Raw genomic sequence first — 17273 nt, forward strand, 5'->3', positions numbered from 1 at the left:
ATCATCAAACACTTCACAGTACGGCATTAATCTGATGCTGTGTATGATACGCATAAGTAAATACATGAAAATCATGCGATAGTGTAATTCGCTTGAAAGACCTCGCGAGAGTCTCTTCAAAGTCCAACAGAGTTCATGATGGTAGCCCAGGATAGCAATACTTAGTGATACCAATACAGCTCTACTACTACTAATGATCAATAATACAAAACTTCTGTGATAAATATAACAATGTTGAAATCATTTTACATTGAGGTCTCCCTCAGACGTGACGACACCGAGCGAGGCGGACCGAGTCGGAGTTGACAGAATCCTGACCAGAGAAGTACTGTACATATTTCCAGACAAACAGACAAACATTTCTGACATTATGTGTTTCCCCCACAGCGCAGCTGCATGGGGGCGTCAGCCGAGAGATTTCGGGTCAGGCTCTCCAGGCAGCCCCCTCTCCCCTCCTGGGCGGAGACTGGAAATGAGTGAATGTGCTTCAGCGCTCGCACCAATCACTGTGCTGCTGCTGCTGCTGCTGCTGCTGCTGCTGCTGCTGCTGCTGCTGCTGCTGCGGCGGCGGCGGCGGTGCCTCGTGTCAACATCCACATCAGTCAGAGCCTCTGTCAATACCAACGGCTATTTTCCAGGTGACTGACTCATATTCACAGTGATGCACTGGTGACTCGGCTTTAAGGTTTGGGGGTTTACTCAGTTCCTCCTACCGCCATGTTCTCGCCTTAAAAAAATCGGTTTCCTTAATCCCGGCACAGGTAACTGCATCACATTAGTTTCAAAGTCAAACTTAGTTTGGCCCCTTACACGGGAATGATTTGACCCCTGAAGACCTGCACGGTGTGGCGGGGGGGAAGGAAGTGTGGGACTCCACACTCTGCTGATCCTACTGCCAGTGTATGCCAGGAGCTGGCTCACTAACCGAAACATTCATGTGGACTGTATAAGAAAATAGATTTATTTTTTTGTACATGGTAAACTATTGCCTTTTTGGAATGTTACATATTGAATATAACACATGCAATTCCAGTGTCATACAGCTTTTTTCTATTTTCATACATCAGGGCTGCGGTTTACCTTTGTAAATACGAAGGGATTTGCAATGTTTCAGGTGCACTTTGGGTTTGACCTATGAATCAGATTATCTCAATACGCTGTTGGTTCGCAACCTCTCGCGGTGTCACCCGCGCTCTAAGATTGTGTAATCATAACCTACTCTATTTAGTGAAAATTAGTTTGTGCGTTTCAAATTTGCAGGCTTTTCTCTTCACCTTGCTGTGACCTTTCACAATAGGTAGGGTAGAAACAGTGATTTTAGATGTGGTCGAACAACATGCTGAGCAACTTTATCGATTTCAACGATGCCGAAGCTTTACTGACGTATCCTGTTATTACGAAACTATTCTGGGGGATGATATCGGTGTGTACAGTGCACATGGACATGAATGCTGGCCTGCGCGCTAATGGTCCAGACAGACTCACGTACAGTACCTGGGTGACGTCTGACATTGAACTGGAGTAGTTTGTGTAGTTTGAGTGGACTCTTGTGTTGTTGTTTCAGATTCATGTAGATTGAATGGGTGATATGTATTTAGCCTCTCTTATTTTAATGACGCCGACTCCACAGTGCTGCTAACTTAATTAGAATAGTATTCAGGCATGAGCATTGCTTCACCTTGTGACTGTGTTCCCGCACAGACCCCATGACCATTTCCTGATCACGCTTTAGAATTAAACATGATCCTTGGATGTTGAATGGAGCCGCCGAAAAACAGAAGCCAGACGCATTCCGCGTGTTCTCAGATGCCTTTGACCTTTGTGATTCACTCTCATTTTATCTTCGCAAACCGCAGGCCTGCACAATATGTCTTTCACACCACTCTGGGCTCTCCACACCTTATCGGTTAGAGCACAGAATAATGGTGCAAAAAAAAAAAAAAAAAAAACAGCTCTCTGTTTGAGATTGATAAAGGAAGAGAGACAGTTTTTTTTTTTTCCCCATCAAACACCCGGGGCTTATCTGAGACGCTCGTCTCGAGAGGTGGTTGGATAGCGGGTACGCTCTGAAGAGCACGCCCGGCCCCGGAGCCATCCTGGGTTTGACTGTTCGGGAGAGGGGAGATGCATTTAGTCCCTGCTAGAGAGAAGCAGGTTTATTCATTAAACATCAGGGGCGTGTCGCCTCAGATTGCTGGCCCCGGTTGTGACGACAGATGGCCAGGCAATCACCGCGTAGCCGAAAAACAATGGCCGCTGTGCGACAGGGCGACCGAGTGGTGCTTGTCAGAAATTGGCCAGCTCAAATTGCCCTTAAAATGACATAGAAGGCTACTAATGTATGAAGCCAGAGTGCTGTGGGTAAAATCCAGCAGTATGTTCTTGCAGAGATCACAGCTTTGAAACGGAAAATTGTTCTGAGGCTGAACACCGGTAACTGGACTCGGTGCAGGTATTGCTGATTTTTCGTTTTTATATATATTTTTTCTGCTGCATCCAGAGCATGCAGAACCACTAGATTATGTTCATATCCACTCTCAAAGTTCTCAAAACTCAAACATTATCTGGGCAAAGGGTATATGGCTAAACATCATGGACATGGTTCGTAAAGAGCTGAAACTTAATTATAGGTTTATTACAGGAGGAAAAAACTATCGTCTGACTACATAGAGGACACACAACAAAACGTCCTATGTTGTCGTTGTATATTGGTACTAGATGTAAATATTAACATGCAGAATGATCCGGTAGAGGAGCATAGTGTCTGTTTAGAGGACTTGTATATACATTTCAGGCACTCAACAATATCCTGTGGTTTGATGGAAAGTCAGGATCTGTGAGGTGGTCCGCGTGCCGGGAATCATGCTAAAAACATGATATTTCTATGAATTTTTCAAAATGTTGTTTCTGGTATCGTCTGGGAACCTCTGCCTGAGATTAGCAAAGTGAGATTTCCATGTGTCATGTAGAGGACTGTCTAACTCATTGTTTGTTTTTATGGCAACAGTATAAAATACAATAATGAAATGTTTCATAATGAAATTATTTTCTAGTGTGGTTGATCCGTCATAACTCTCCTTTAAAGTAATACTGTACTTGTGGGCCAAAGAGAGAAAAATGACATGTTCGGTACATCAGTATGATATATGTTGTGTTCCTTTGTCGAGCCTGGAAGCGGGATCCGTGGATAGAACTATAATATATGTCAGGACTCTAAAGAAATAACATTTACAATATGCATTTTCACCATTTAACATATTATAAGCAGAAAACACAGTCCACTTCGGATTGTACAGTGGTATAATGTGAAAAGTGATCGTTGGTCAAGTACAAACACACAAACTAGACGACAGCCAAGGTGAACTTTTGCATGTTGTCAAGTTACTCGCGGAATTAAAAGGTATTTCAGCGACAGCTCGTATGACCCGCTGCAATGTTCGTCATTTTAACTGTGCTTGTGAAATTAACAAGTCGGCTCCGACTGAACATGAGCCCAACGGAGGAAACACTTCGAGTGAAGGAGAAAGCAGTTTACAGCCTTTGACGGGATTTGTCAATAGCTTCCCTTTTAAAACTCATTTCTGTTGTGACTGTGCTTGAGTTCAGAATGCTCTGCGGCACTTTACCTCAGAGACTCATTGTAGTTTCAGGAGGAACAGCACTCCGTATTACAGTAGGTACGTCTTGCTGATATTGAGCTGCGGCCTCTCCCCACTCCCCAGCTGTCTCAAAGATTACAATCCTCCTGCAGCGGTCTGCTTTTCTTCATTTACATCTCCTCTGTGTTATCTCATTCTTAGGAATAAGATTTTTTTTCCCCACCTTATCGCTGTATTTTGTGGCCTTATACTGCCGTTAAACTTAAATTGAAAATGGCCAATTGCTAATAAAAACACAGATCCTGGCTTAGCCAGACTAATACTCAAATGTGTATTAGTCTGGGACTTCTTGGTTCATTTTCGATTTCCAAGAAGCGTTACCCACGGACGCAGAACAAAATGCCTTCCGGGCGCCACTGGACAACCGTACAACCAGTGACAGCAACGAATCATGAGCGACGTAAAATGTCAACAGACTAGAGCAGAGAGGAGATGTCTGTGATGATGATTCCACAAGAAATGTGATAACATCAGGTGCCCCAGCGTCAAATGTTCGTTCATCAGCGCCCGCCATCTTGGTTGTTTACAAAAGCCGCTTCTCTCGCCGTCGTGGCATTAATCCCGGCCATTATCAGGTAATCGGTCGTGATTGTGATTGACGATTTTGCCCGTGGGAAAGCACTTCCCAATGGAGGGGGATCCAGACTGTACCCTGAATTCCCAGAATTTGTCTAGGTCCCAGGCTAATAAACGCACCGAAGCATGAAAAGTCATTTGTACAATCGAGCATAAACCTTCCAGTGAAATGTGTGACTTCAGGTGTCATCACGGTGTGTTTGACTTGTCCTGGCTTTTCTAACTTTCACACTGGCACTGGCACATTGAGCAGTGGCAGGGCAGGTAAGTATCATTTGCATCGCGTCTGCAGCACCATCAAACAGATGATTAGTTTGGGAGGGACTATAGTCAGCGAGGGAATATGGAATATTATGTATTAAATATGCGTTAAATATTAAGGGAATCACTTCCTTAAATGCAGAACTTTTGGATAAACATCTCAGCGTGTGATGCTTTTCTTCCCCATGGGGAACTTGTGCTTGAACATACAAATATACAAACTGCTTTCCACAGCTGTATAAACAGTATGACCGGTATGACCAAGTAGTAGTAGTAGTTCTAAATGGCACATGTGGTATTCAGATATTGTAAGTGTGAAATTATATTTCCCTGGTGAAAACAGGATTTTCACATTAGAGCAGATTTATTAGAGCAGCAGAGTCATGTCCATTATGTTGAAGGTTGACAACTTATAATTCATTATACTTATTGACTTATAAACAGCTCCATCACGACAAAAGATCCCTTATCCCTACTCTCCTTAAATCCTTGCAGGAAACAGGTTAATTACTTTACGAAATGTGTACTGTCTGAAAATGATCATTTGAAACTGTTGATTCAGAAGTGTTTCTGTTTTACAACACATAAGGGGAGATTTTTGGAACAAAATGTTCCAGTTTTCCACCTTTGCGTCATATTAGTGTGTCTCCTTTACCACGCAGTGTGTTGATTTTTGAGAGGGGAATTATGTTCCCCGGAGATATGATGGAGTTAAGGATGGGATACATGTAAAAACAGGTCAAAAAAGCAGCTTCTGGTTCTCCCACCGAAGAGAGTAACTGTCACGGTTCACTCAGAGACTGATATTAGGGCCAACATCCTCACCACCACTGTCCTACCATCATCATTCTGATTCAGTAACGCTGCGGCTAAAACACTGGCCAGGGGGCAACACGGAGAGCAGAAAGAAAACTTCTAGAGAAGGGAGAGTTGACGTGATGAGTGCCGGGGTCAGGGGGCAGCCCAATTTGCAAAGGCAAATTACACAGTTGGATGGTGATATTATTGTACGAATGACTCCAGCAGATGGCAAAAGCAATTATGGGACAGCTAATGCGGTGGCATAACACTAAAACACCCACAGAGAGGAGTTGCGCTCATGCGTTGCATGACTTATGTTGGAGAAATGCATTTTGATCTAGAACATACTGTGACTTTAATGGTCTCAGTGTTCAGATTTAACGCTACTGTTGCTTATATCCAGGCATATTAAAATCTGGTTCTGTTAACTTAGGAAAGGGAGCAGGAAGAAATATCAGAAATATGAGTTTGTTAAAAACACAAAGAACATCTTTGTTTTGTTTGCAGAACATTTGTAAAGCTATTTTTCTTTTAAATGTATGAAAAATCCCTGCATTGTTTACTATTTTTCGCAAATTTGCAATCTTCTTCTTCTTCACTGCCTTTATCAGAGCACATATTTTTGGCAATCCATCAACCAAATCAGGGGTTAGCAGTCAAACACTCTGAAGTGTACGTTTAAGTTCATGCACGTAAAAAAGGCTTTAAAATTTTCAGTTAACTCCATAGGCTCTGCTTAAAACATCTGTCGGTCAGTTTAGGTGTTTAAAGAATGTGTTTAGCTTCAAATGCAGGATGGAAACAGGTCTGTGAAATGAGTCATCTGACAGAGTTCCCTTCCCATCACTGTAGCTTCACATTGGTGTGAAGCAGTAAGGCAAACTATTCACATTAGATGTTCCAAGTGAGGTTCGTTAAAAGCAGGGTGGACGTGAAGTTTCGCATGAGATCCAGATATTGACTTATGTGCCATTGATTCAATGTGAATAAATGCAGCCTGGGTTATCATCCAGTATGAAATGATGAGGCTTTTGCAGCTTTCCACTGGAAGCTTGAGAAAACTCCCAGGCATCGTGCAAATTGTGCCCACAACCAACTACCATTGGAGATTGCATCTTTCATTAACAACTAGCTGTTTCTATGTGTGGGTGTCACACTGCTCTGTATGAATTTCTGTGCACAATTAAATTGACACCATGCACATTTGTGAGGGCAGCATCACTAACAACTTTCGGTCACGAGTATTCTGACTGAAACTGTTCTGCGCAGCATCAAAACAACACACGCAAAACACCGACTGGTGTCCTGAATCGACTCGAATTGGACCGACTGCACTCGATCTCCATCAAACTGTTTCTCCCTCACACATATCCAGCAGTAAACACAGCGGGACAGAACTGGCGAGGCTGTGGGAAAAGAGAAGTTCTGACGAGGGACGGATCCAAACTGACAGAGCCTGAGGCCAGGGAGCATTATTATCCATCTGCCTCAATCTGGCCCAAAAAAAACCCCAACATTTCTGTTTATCTCTCATTTTACAAGAAGAAGAGACATAAGAGACTAACTTTTGGGAAGTAAAATCCTTCCTCTTTCAATACTGGTTCCTGAAATAATATGCAACAGTTTAGAATTAACACGTGATGTTTTGAAAATCTAATAATACTGAATTGGTATTTGTGTCTAGGGGCACTTTACACCTGCCCGTTCTGTGTGGCGCCTTCAGACTTTTCAGTTAAGTCGAAACCAAAAAAGCAGGTGTGAAAGGTGCCTCAGAACACATTCCAAACCAACAGACCAAAAGTTTGTCTGACCAAAAAGAGGTGGTCCTGGTCTGGATCAAACTGAATCATGGCTCAGTTCGTCTGCGGTGTGAAAACACTTTTAAGATAGTTCATAGTAGACTTTTGGATCAATTACAGGAAGTTGAGACGGCATTAAGCGACAGAATAAGAAAGAGAAAGCAGAAGATAGGGAGTGGAGGAGAGGAAATAGCCGATTGCACTTTCGAAGTGTTGTCGAGTGCTCTTGTTTTTAAAAGTGATTTCTTACACTTCACGTGCCCTGTCATCGTGTGGGAGTCAAATGTGCAAAAGAATATGTCCATTTATGAAATGCTCACATACATTTATAGTAACACGTGGAATGTGATTCAAATGGGATAGACATTGATTCCACATTGTATTTCTTACAATCACTTCAATAACTCCACATGGAATGAATTTATCACATGTGAAATATCAAGAGAGTACATGTGCTTGTATGTAGTTGTACACACTGTAGGGCAAAGTTTAAAACACTTAAGTTATCTTCCTTTTGTAATTTCTAGTGTATCTGATATTTTTTATAATTGAAAAATATTTAGAGGTTTAAAAATTATAAAGTGTAATGAAGTCATATCATATCTTCTCCTTTCTCCCGATCACTGATGTCATTTTAACGAACTCTTTGAGTGAATCAAAGCAGAACACATCCTTTGTTAGTTATAATTACTGAAGTTTAAACCATCAAGATAAGTCCTCCAGTCACATCGGGTGAAGCAGGAGCACTCCACAAAGCCTTATCTCTAAGACTGAACTCCTGCCGCAACCATTTGTCTCTATCTCTGTGTATGACATACGTCTTCCGAGGAACTCTGCCAGTATCATTGTGGAGTTCCAATAGGGCCTCGTCTGTCTAAATCCAACCCATCTTTATTCCATTCACACTCCAGACAGTCTGAAAAAAAAGGAATAAAGAATAATAGTAAAAAAAAAAAGAAAAGAAAGAGACCGCAGCATGAATCCTAACAGCAGCCACTCTGCTTTGCATTGCTAATGTGGACACACAACTTAAAACTGTGAAATAACTGGATGTGTGCAAGTCGGGAAAGCTGAAATATGTTTTCACAAAATGAGTGCCCTTGCGTTGCGCGTTCTGGACTTTTTAAAAAGCTGTTATACGGAGAATTAGCCTGATTTATGTGAGTCCAGAGGAGGAAAAACACCATGCGAAATACACATGTGTAGGTTAATCTGGATCTGCCCGTGGCGAGGGGTCTGAGCACTGGAAGCAGCTGACTCAGTGTGGACTATCTTAAGTATCTGTTAGTGGGACACATGTCTCGAGTTTCCTCTTTTACCCCCCCCCCCATAACTTTAACCTCCTGTCCAAGTAGCCTTTAAAGCCACTGGCTACTTAAAGTAGACTTACACTATATTTGTAATATTTGAAAACTGATACTGTAAAAATGAAAGACAGCGTTTAAAGCTGCACTAATCAATATGTTTTTATATCAACAGTGGGTCAAATCCCCGGTGAAACACTCACAGAGAATTATCACAAACTCTGTAGTTTCTCTGGGCCCAACAAAGCTTTCTGGCTCCTTTTTTCAGTTGTGTTGGTTTTAAGGCCCATAGCTTTACTGATCTGGTTCAGCCTGGAAGCCGTCATCAGCCTCGGCAGCAGCAGCAGCAGCAGTTTGAAGAGAAAAGGCTATAAAAAGCTACTGTCCACTACGCTCAGCAGCAGACAAAGTTAGAGACCAGCTGGGGACCACAGACAAGCATTTAGCAGCCAAAGAGACAGCTATTTTCCTTTGGAAGGAACGCATTCCAAAAAACAGCAATGATAATAATGTAAAGGGCTGGTTAATATGTTTATCTTAATGTATGTTATAGATTCTTTGTTATGACCGTTGTGTTCGGAAAAGGCAGAAATGGGATAGTTATTGCAGTTACTGAGTTTTGCAGGTTGTCAGTGAGCATGCCTGTCAATCATCTCAACTGTGACAGTGAGTTGAGTCTGTGTAACTGTGATTGGCGGAAAGAGCGAAAGAAGGCCGGTGTTATTGTTACTCCTGGTTGAGGGAGGAGCGTAAGAGATAGTGATCTGAATGTGGAGATTACACTGTGACCGCACATGTTTTCTGTGGTTTTGCCGTCGGCTACGTCCTTACAGTAACCGCTGTTTCAGGATCACATAAAGAACCAGCCAAAGTAGCGAACGTCTCGTAGCATTATTATTAAGGGACGCTACAATAATAATAATAATAATAATAATAAATCTTTTTGTGTTTTACAAAATGGTTGATAATACTACAGGACAGAACAAAACAAGACAAGACAGAAATCAGATTCAGCATGTGGGAATAAGCTACCTTGCAGTTTGCCAACAAGTTTGTCACATAAAAAGACAATGTCAACATTGAGGTTAAAGCTCGTTCAGCCGCCCCCAAAATTGCCAAAAGAAACAGAAAAAAAGCAATATATAGTCTTGTTTCTGATCCAAAACAAATCACCATCCTCTCGTCTGCACTGCCAAACATCCCCTTCCCTCCTGCTCGTGCAATGTGATAATCCCACGCGGCTTTGAATGTGAAAAGTTGCTGGTGCTTTTGCAAACCGTACATGGTCGTTCTATCTTTAAGAGCACCAGAGAGCGGCTCCAGATTCATTACCTATTTTGGGAACACAAATGCACTGATTTTACACTCTCTTTGTCATCTTTGATGATTAATAAATCTGATTCTGAAATATCTATCTTGGCATTGATTCCAGTGAGTGGCACCAGTAGAAACTTAAATATGATCCCACTTGACTCTTTTTATCAAGCTACTTTGTCCATACGAATGGATATTCTGGTCTTAATGAAATTCATAGCATATCTAACCAAATATGTACAGATATTTACTCAAATGCTGTACTCAAGTACTTTACTTGATAATATATTATAGCTATATTAAAGATATTTGAGACTGATTTGAATAGAAAAAAATGTTGCTATCACTTGAATGCTCTGGTAGTAATGTAGTGGTATTATACTGTATAATATGCACTTTTGATAATTTCTATGCATTTTCCTGAATACACTTTCCTTATTTTACTTTAGTTACATTTTAAATTCTTGAATTTAACTTACCTAGTATTGTTTACAATGTGTTATTACGCTCATTTACACAAAGGATCTGGATACTTCATCCACCATTCTCATTTTCTTTGGGCTTTCCATATTAATAAAGTTCCATATATGTTGGACATTCAATGTCAACCAACTGGTAATCAAGGTATGGCATAAAAAGTACCCATATCAATATAAAATAACTATATATTACAGTGACAGTCAAATATGCGTATCAAATTTGTTGATTTACCTTCTTTGGGAATAACTTTTGACACAAATATATTTAAACTAAGACGATCTTTGTAAATTTTGTAGATTTGTAACACATACAAGATTATTTAACTTACCATACCTGTCTTTTACCACGCCCTTCCTCACACGTGATTGGTTGATGTCCCGGGACAGCGTAGTTTTCATTGGCCGTGTGTTGTCAACATCCAGAGTCTGCCTTCCAGAGGTGTCAAGGCACAAATAGTCAAGTGGGAAAAACCGGAAGTTGACCGGTGTAGCACACACACCGCACAATCGTTTTTCTACATCGTGAGTCCAGTTACTTTTATCTGTAGAACAGCTGTATCACTTGGTGTTAGTGTAGGACACGTCCGCCCCGAAAGGAAACAGCAGCGCTGTCCTGGGGGCTTAGTTGTCACTCAGTCACGGCTGGCGGATATTTTATTTTGAAAATGTTATGGACGCGGATCCTGTGTCTCTTCCTGGTCGATGTGGACAGGAGGAGCCGGGGAGCCGCTGGGTGAGGTCTGTTGTTGTGGCCGGTTGCGCCTGAGGAACTAATGGAGGACGTCTGGAAAGTTGAGGGCGAAGCGCCGCGGGATCCTTGGAGTCAGTGAGCCCCCGGAACTGCCTTTCATTCATTCCGGACTGACGGAGCTTAACCGCGGAGCGTCCCTGCCTCCCATGCTTTTCCCATCCGCTGCATGTGGGTCACTAGCCGATAAACGCCGCACGCCGGAGCACCTGTCTCGAACCCCTTTGTCTCCGTCCCTTCGGCGGCTCCTGGTCCTCTCGCCTGTCCGACCTCTGAACTCTGCGCGGTGACCGTCAGCTGCTCCTCTCTCTCTCTGTCTCTGTCTCTCTCTCTCCTCTGTCGCCGCTGTCCCACCTGAGCCGGGACGGAACAAGATGGACTGACCACAGCCTCCGCCCGGAAATGCCCTGCGCGAACTGTGGCTGCGTCCCGCTGGATATTATCGTTCAACCCGGACACTCCCGACACTAAGTCAGACATGGCGTCCTCCAAGGCCAAGGTGGGACTCAACAACGACACCATCCCTGCGAAAGAGAGCAAAAGCGGCGGCGGCGGCGGCGGTCCGGCCGGAGACGCGGCTCCCAACCACCGGATGTACTGCCTGGATGACCTGGAGACCGTCGCCACAGTCGGTGAGTGGCAACTTGTCACGCACGTGTGCAAATGAAAGCGGGTTCCGAGGCCCGGGGGAGACCCAGGGAGGGACATAAATAAATGTAACACAGCATAGGATACTGCAGTGGTTCCGCCCGGGTATCGAACAGGTTCAGTTCTGTGCAGGTTCCGACCCCCCCCCCCCCCCTTCTCCCCACCCTACAAACAACAGCTGGTTCCAGATTGCCCTTAAAAGGCCTTCACACCTATTTAGAAGCTCTCATTATATTTTAATAACCCTAACCCAAACTCTGAAATGTTTTTATCTGTAAAAACTTGCTGAATATTGCTCCTACCGATGTCTCTGGCCTCTGACCTCTTCAACCCCCCCCCCATCCGTGATCTGCTACTTACCCTTGTGGGGCTTAATGAGTGTTATGAGGAGTCATTGTCTTACAGTGCACGGAAGTAGTGATGAACATATGATACAACGACCAGACAGCACTTGTCAAACTGATAAAGTAACCAAACTTTGGCCAGCATGACGAGGACACAGGTGAGATTCGACTTAATGTTGAAAGTGTCGTGAGATGTCTTGTATTGGGCACCTGACACGGTCAGGCAGTGCTGCGACTACTGGTGGAGTTCATCGCTGATTCATCACTATTTCTCAAATTCTTTAAAAATAATAATGGTTTTGGTCTACAATTATCAGGGAATATGTTAAAAAGGTTCAATATCACAGTTTGCCAGGGCTCAAACTGAATGTTCCCAAATGACATGTGAATTTTTTGGTATCCAACCAGCTGTCAAAAACCCGAAAGAGATGAGCAGCTGGAACCAGTGACTCTGGTGTCTTTGCTTAGAAAAGTGATTAATCTATCAATTTATTTTCATATTGATTATGGCCTTTAGTGTTTTCAGTATGTCTAACAGCTCTTTTATTGTGTTGTTGTTGTTGTTGTTGTTGTTGTTCTTTATATTTGCCACTTGCCCTAAACCAAATTACCCCCAAGAATCTAAAAGTTGTATCATATTGTAATGAATGGTTTATGATTATTAACTTAAGGTTCATCTGCTAATCTTGATATAGCTATTAGCAAATGTATCCATACAACAGTGCATACAAAAATGCAAAGTCCATGCAGGTGATGGTCATTAAATATCTTGTCTTGTCCACAGACTTGTCTTAGTCCGACTGGCCATCTGCAGTGCTCAGAGAAACCTTGGCTCACTGGCGGCACGGTTTACCGCTAAATAAATCCATAAAGGTTTCGACCGTATTTTGCAGGCACGCAGAACTCGCCATTACTCAGGCCATATCTGTGTACCTGCCATTCAGGGTGCCAAATAGAGCCACGAGAGCACGTGCGGAAACTGGCCTCACCTGCCCATCACGAACCAACCCACAGAAACTGCGATAAGTCAAATTCGGTCAGAGACGATGACTATTCAGAAGAGCCCAAAGTCATATTCCATGAGTCAGAGTTGTGATTAGTGAGGGAGTTTTCAGAGAACTTGTAGTCCTTGTTCAGGCACCGACCTGCCCTTTTGTGGGTTAGTCATCACTTCTAGGCTTATCGACATGATATAGGTTTGAGTCACACTGACATCATCGTATTGCACAAGAGCACCAGTACTGGACTGCATTTCAATGTGAATCCATTCCTAGCCACCTACAGGTCACCAGAGGTCAGTGATGTCTCGAAGCTGAGACCATTTAGCTTTTCACTGTGTGATATTTTCATTTTTTGGAGAGTCATACTTACCATAGGGAGTCCTACTGAGCTGTCTTCTGTGATTCTGGAGCTGTGTGGGCTCTCGCACTCGTACCTACTTTGATTCTGTTGCTGGTCGGCCATTGTCTGTTTATAAAAATGAACGATTAGTCAACCGGTCCGGAAAGTGTAGCACAAGCAAAAGTGTCTAAAGTCTCTGTACTCTTTGAGGAAGCGTGTCCGCCAGTGTAGGCCAATGTGTGTGAGAGGGGGAAGAGTCCACGAGTGATTAGTCAACTGCGGGGGTCACGTCAACTACACTCGTCGGTGTGTCTTCACGTCCACGCAGGAATTAAAGTTCTCAGTGGCTATGATTTCCGTCAATTAGATTCCAGAGAGGCCACGCATGAGATCAGTGTAGATCTCCACCTGCCGATGGGGCGGTGCCCGGATTGCGTCCGACACGCCTTCCGTGTTCTCTTGCAACCGTGGCCAGCCTCCGGGGTCGGACTCCGGACTGGCCCTGGTGCGGTTTAACAGGAATAACGGGTTCTTTTATCCCTTTCACCGTCTGCGGCCCCGTCCAGCCTGGACTTCCCGGTGTTGCCCCTCTCCTCTCCTCTACTCCAAGTGTCCCACCTCACCGGTCTGTTCCGAGGGCTTGACGGACCTGATGTCAGTGCGCTCACGGAGGCATTACAGAACAGCAGCAATGTGTGGGCTGGTGCTTAAATATCATAATTTCACTTATTAGGGAAGGCATTGAGGGTAAGGTGTGTACAGACACTATCCACCTTTTTACATGAAAACCTATGGGAAGCGACCGAATGCCGGAAAGAAGGAAGATGGGAGGAAATGACTTGGCCAGAAAAAATGTGTATAAAATGAAATCCATTGACCCTTGAGAACTAACCATTGACCCCTTTTCCTCATTCAATTCAATTAAATTGTGACATTATGAACTTGAAATAAAACAACACATTGTAATGCCCCTAAAATTTTCATTAAGGGGCTGCAGTGCTCCTGGTATAAAAAGGATAGTCTGTAGCCCTGAGGAGTTTATGGTTCAATCAATAGTTCCAAGTCTTCTTCAACACAGCATGATGTTTTCTCGTGTATCGCATATTTTCCTCGTGTCACTTCTCGCCCGTGTTTTCGTGACAAAACGTACTTTGGAGACATTGCTCCGGTTGAAGGATCGTGTAGTGTGTGACCCCCGTCGCAGATGAGTCCAGTCCAGTCAAAAGTTATTCTTTTTTTATTGAGACTTCAGTAGTTCAAATCCAGTGAATAACTGTCAATGGTACGAAGGTGAACGGTACAAAGTGGCCACTGTAAAAAAGTTGAGGTCACCAACACCTGAAAAATCAAGTACATGTCATAGACACAGACCTTTAAATACAGAATGGCAGGGGGCTTATGTCTCAACGAGGACCTGGAAATAGCACATCTCTCCTCTTCAGCTGGGTTGGGCGGGGTCAAATCGGTTCATGCACATTTGTCGATCTGTGCCAGGGTCTCAGTTGAACGTACTGTAAATGGCTGTCGTCCTCTGCCAATTTTAGATACAAAATAATCAATAGATGATTGGACAGTTTATTAGTGGCGGTTAGGGATGCAACATGATTTATCATGCATTGATGTAGAAGAAACAGGATAACAACAGTAGTGTGAATGCTGTTGTTATCCTGTTTCTTTAACAGGACATTTTTAATCTTAGTGATATTGTCACGCCGACATGGGGACAGTGAGATGTGACCAGAGCCCCAGATATGCCAAAGGAAACATATCATATCATACAAGCTCAACGAGTTTAAAGTACCATCTTAAACTGTCCCTGATGTTAGTGCTACCAAACGTAGTGTAAAGTGTAACGTTAAAAATCTGACCCACCCAAATTTTAATTTCAAATCTTTTGAGTTTTCAAAGTAAAAAAGCAAGGTATTTTGTTTCTGCATGGTGCACAGAGCAGATCTTAAGCTTTACCACAGGACCCATGTAAGCAGCCTTTCAGTCTTCCACATGAAGAGTGCTGCTGTGTTGTTGACAGTAGATTGTAACAGTGGTGCAGAATGATCATAAAAGACCAGATGGCGATGACACTGCATCCCTCAGACCTTTTTTCATTAACAGTAATAGTTTGCGGGCAGATTTAACATATATTCTGATTCATCATATCATGCAGCGTACTTTATGGAGCATGTGTATTTCAATAGTATGCATTAGTTTACATGCAGGGCAACAAAGCCTTAGCTTAATGTCTGTATGCAGCAGGGACGGCATCCATCCTGTTGGGAGGAAGCTCCGAGCTTATAAGTCCCGTATGAAAATCCAATGTGCCAAGTCAATTTGTCTGATGAGAGGGATTTGCTGCCTAAAACAAATCAGCTAAAGCTCTTTATCTGCCCGCTGTTGTTGTAATTGTCATTGAAATCATGAGGCAATTCTCTGGCTCCATTAGATCTATTGGCTGCTGTCACATGCTGAAGTAGCCAATATGACCCGCCGAACACCACTAAAGGCAACACCCACTGCAGTCCTGTCAGAGCAAATCAATTATTCAACCGCATCACATTCTCAAACCTGAGACTTGCTTGTTGATTTGGCTTCTGTTGCTCATAAAAGTTGCATCCTGCACAGTACAACAGGAATCTTCGGAGCTGCATGCGGTGTGGATGTTCACCGGAGTCTCGGAAAGGGCAGGTAGAAAAGAAGTCAGGGACGACCCAGTATCCAGAGGGGGAAGTATCACACACAGTATATCATCCTCTGAAGGCACATGACCTTTTTCTTAGTTCAATCTCATTGCCAGTTGCCTTTGTCCCAGAATAGTATCTGATAACAACTTTGACTACGGAAATACCAAGGAAGCAGCCCTGGGATCAGTAGCATCACTTAAGTGTGTAAAGACAATCGCCTTCTTGTTTTCCTTCCCCTTCACGTATATGTTCAAACACGCATACAATGCAAGCCTTGTGCAGTGAAGGGGTTGTTGAGCAAGGTGAGGCGCTACACGGGTTTAGCGCTCTGTCCTGACAGGCAGTTGGGGTTGGATAGCTGACAGTTCCTTCTATAACCAGTTGTATCAAGCCTTTGTGTTGTGTCGTGTTTCCGGAGGGACCTCAGCTGTGCGAAGTCTGAAAAAAATGTCCTGGAGCGATGTTACTGAGAAGTTTTCAAAGTCAAAATGTCTGTGTGAGCTCAGCAGAACTCTATAGCCTGCTACTAGTAACACACTCCAATCTCTGACTGAGCCGTCAGTCGTCAAGCTTTGGGTGATGTAGGTGCTGTCGGTGATGTCGGTGCTAGATTACAAGGAAGACAAATGTGTGCTATGTCTGCATTTACTAATTGTCTGAGAACTTGATGTCCAGATCAAGGACAATATTTGTGGTGCCAACTAGGGGTCGCACGATACGGCTTTTTTCCCGGGGTGATTCCGATTATTCCTAATCTAAGAGACCTATAACCGATATTTGTCTGCAGTAAAAAAAAGTGTCAAAAGGCATCAAAATTGAGAACAATACAAACCTTTAACACAAAACTTTGTTGAAATGCCTTAAAGCATTATTATAAAGTTGAACAAAAAAACATGGACGGGACAGAGAGTCGTGACTGCGGCTGCATCAGAGCCAAATTAGCACATAAATTGAAATTATCTTATCTGCAAATTGGCTTAAAAAATGTCCGATACAAATAATCATAAACATTTTTAAAATTGGCTCCGATAACTGGCAAGGCCGATAATTGGTGGACCCCTAGTACTAACATGAGTCTGACAATGGTGTAGAGGAATGCTAAGTCAATGAAGTGGTCTTCTAAGATGCCACATTGAAGTACACAATGCTTTCAACCTCTCTATTTAGTGTGAACATTTGGGGGCAGACATATTCTCTAGCTTTATTATCTTAAAAATATTATTCTTTGCCTTTGTACAGGAGGATGGAAGGCAAAGACATTCTCAGATTGAATGAGCCGTTAAATGTTAATATTGCTGTCCTATTGATTTTTTTAAAAAGG

At 43.1% G+C, this 17273-nt stretch overlaps 1 protein-coding gene and 1 long non-coding RNA gene across 2 annotated transcripts in view; one reads left to right on the forward strand and one right to left on the reverse strand.

The window, feature by feature from the left end:
• LOC118311999 overlaps positions 1–10915 on the reverse strand; it is a 40560-nt gene extending 29645 nt beyond the window's left edge. The window contains exon 1 of the long non-coding RNA XR_004794128.2: positions 10523–10915. This is a non-coding gene — a long non-coding RNA (uncharacterized LOC118311999). The remainder of the gene's footprint in view (positions 1–10522) is intronic.
• The window catches only part of prkx (protein kinase X-linked), a 28775-nt gene continuing 22396 nt past the window's right edge, over positions 10895–17273 (forward strand). The window contains exon 1 of the mRNA XM_035636184.2: positions 10895–11573. Coding sequence (XP_035492077.2) covers positions 11420–11573 — 154 coding nt within the window. The 5' untranslated portion in view covers positions 10895–11419. The remainder of the gene's footprint in view (positions 11574–17273) is intronic.

The sequence above is a fragment of the Scophthalmus maximus genome, chromosome 1 (assembly GCF_022379125.1).
Source record: "Scophthalmus maximus strain ysfricsl-2021 chromosome 1, ASM2237912v1, whole genome shotgun sequence".
NCBI classification, from domain to species: domain Eukaryota; kingdom Metazoa; phylum Chordata; class Actinopteri; order Pleuronectiformes; family Scophthalmidae; genus Scophthalmus; species Scophthalmus maximus.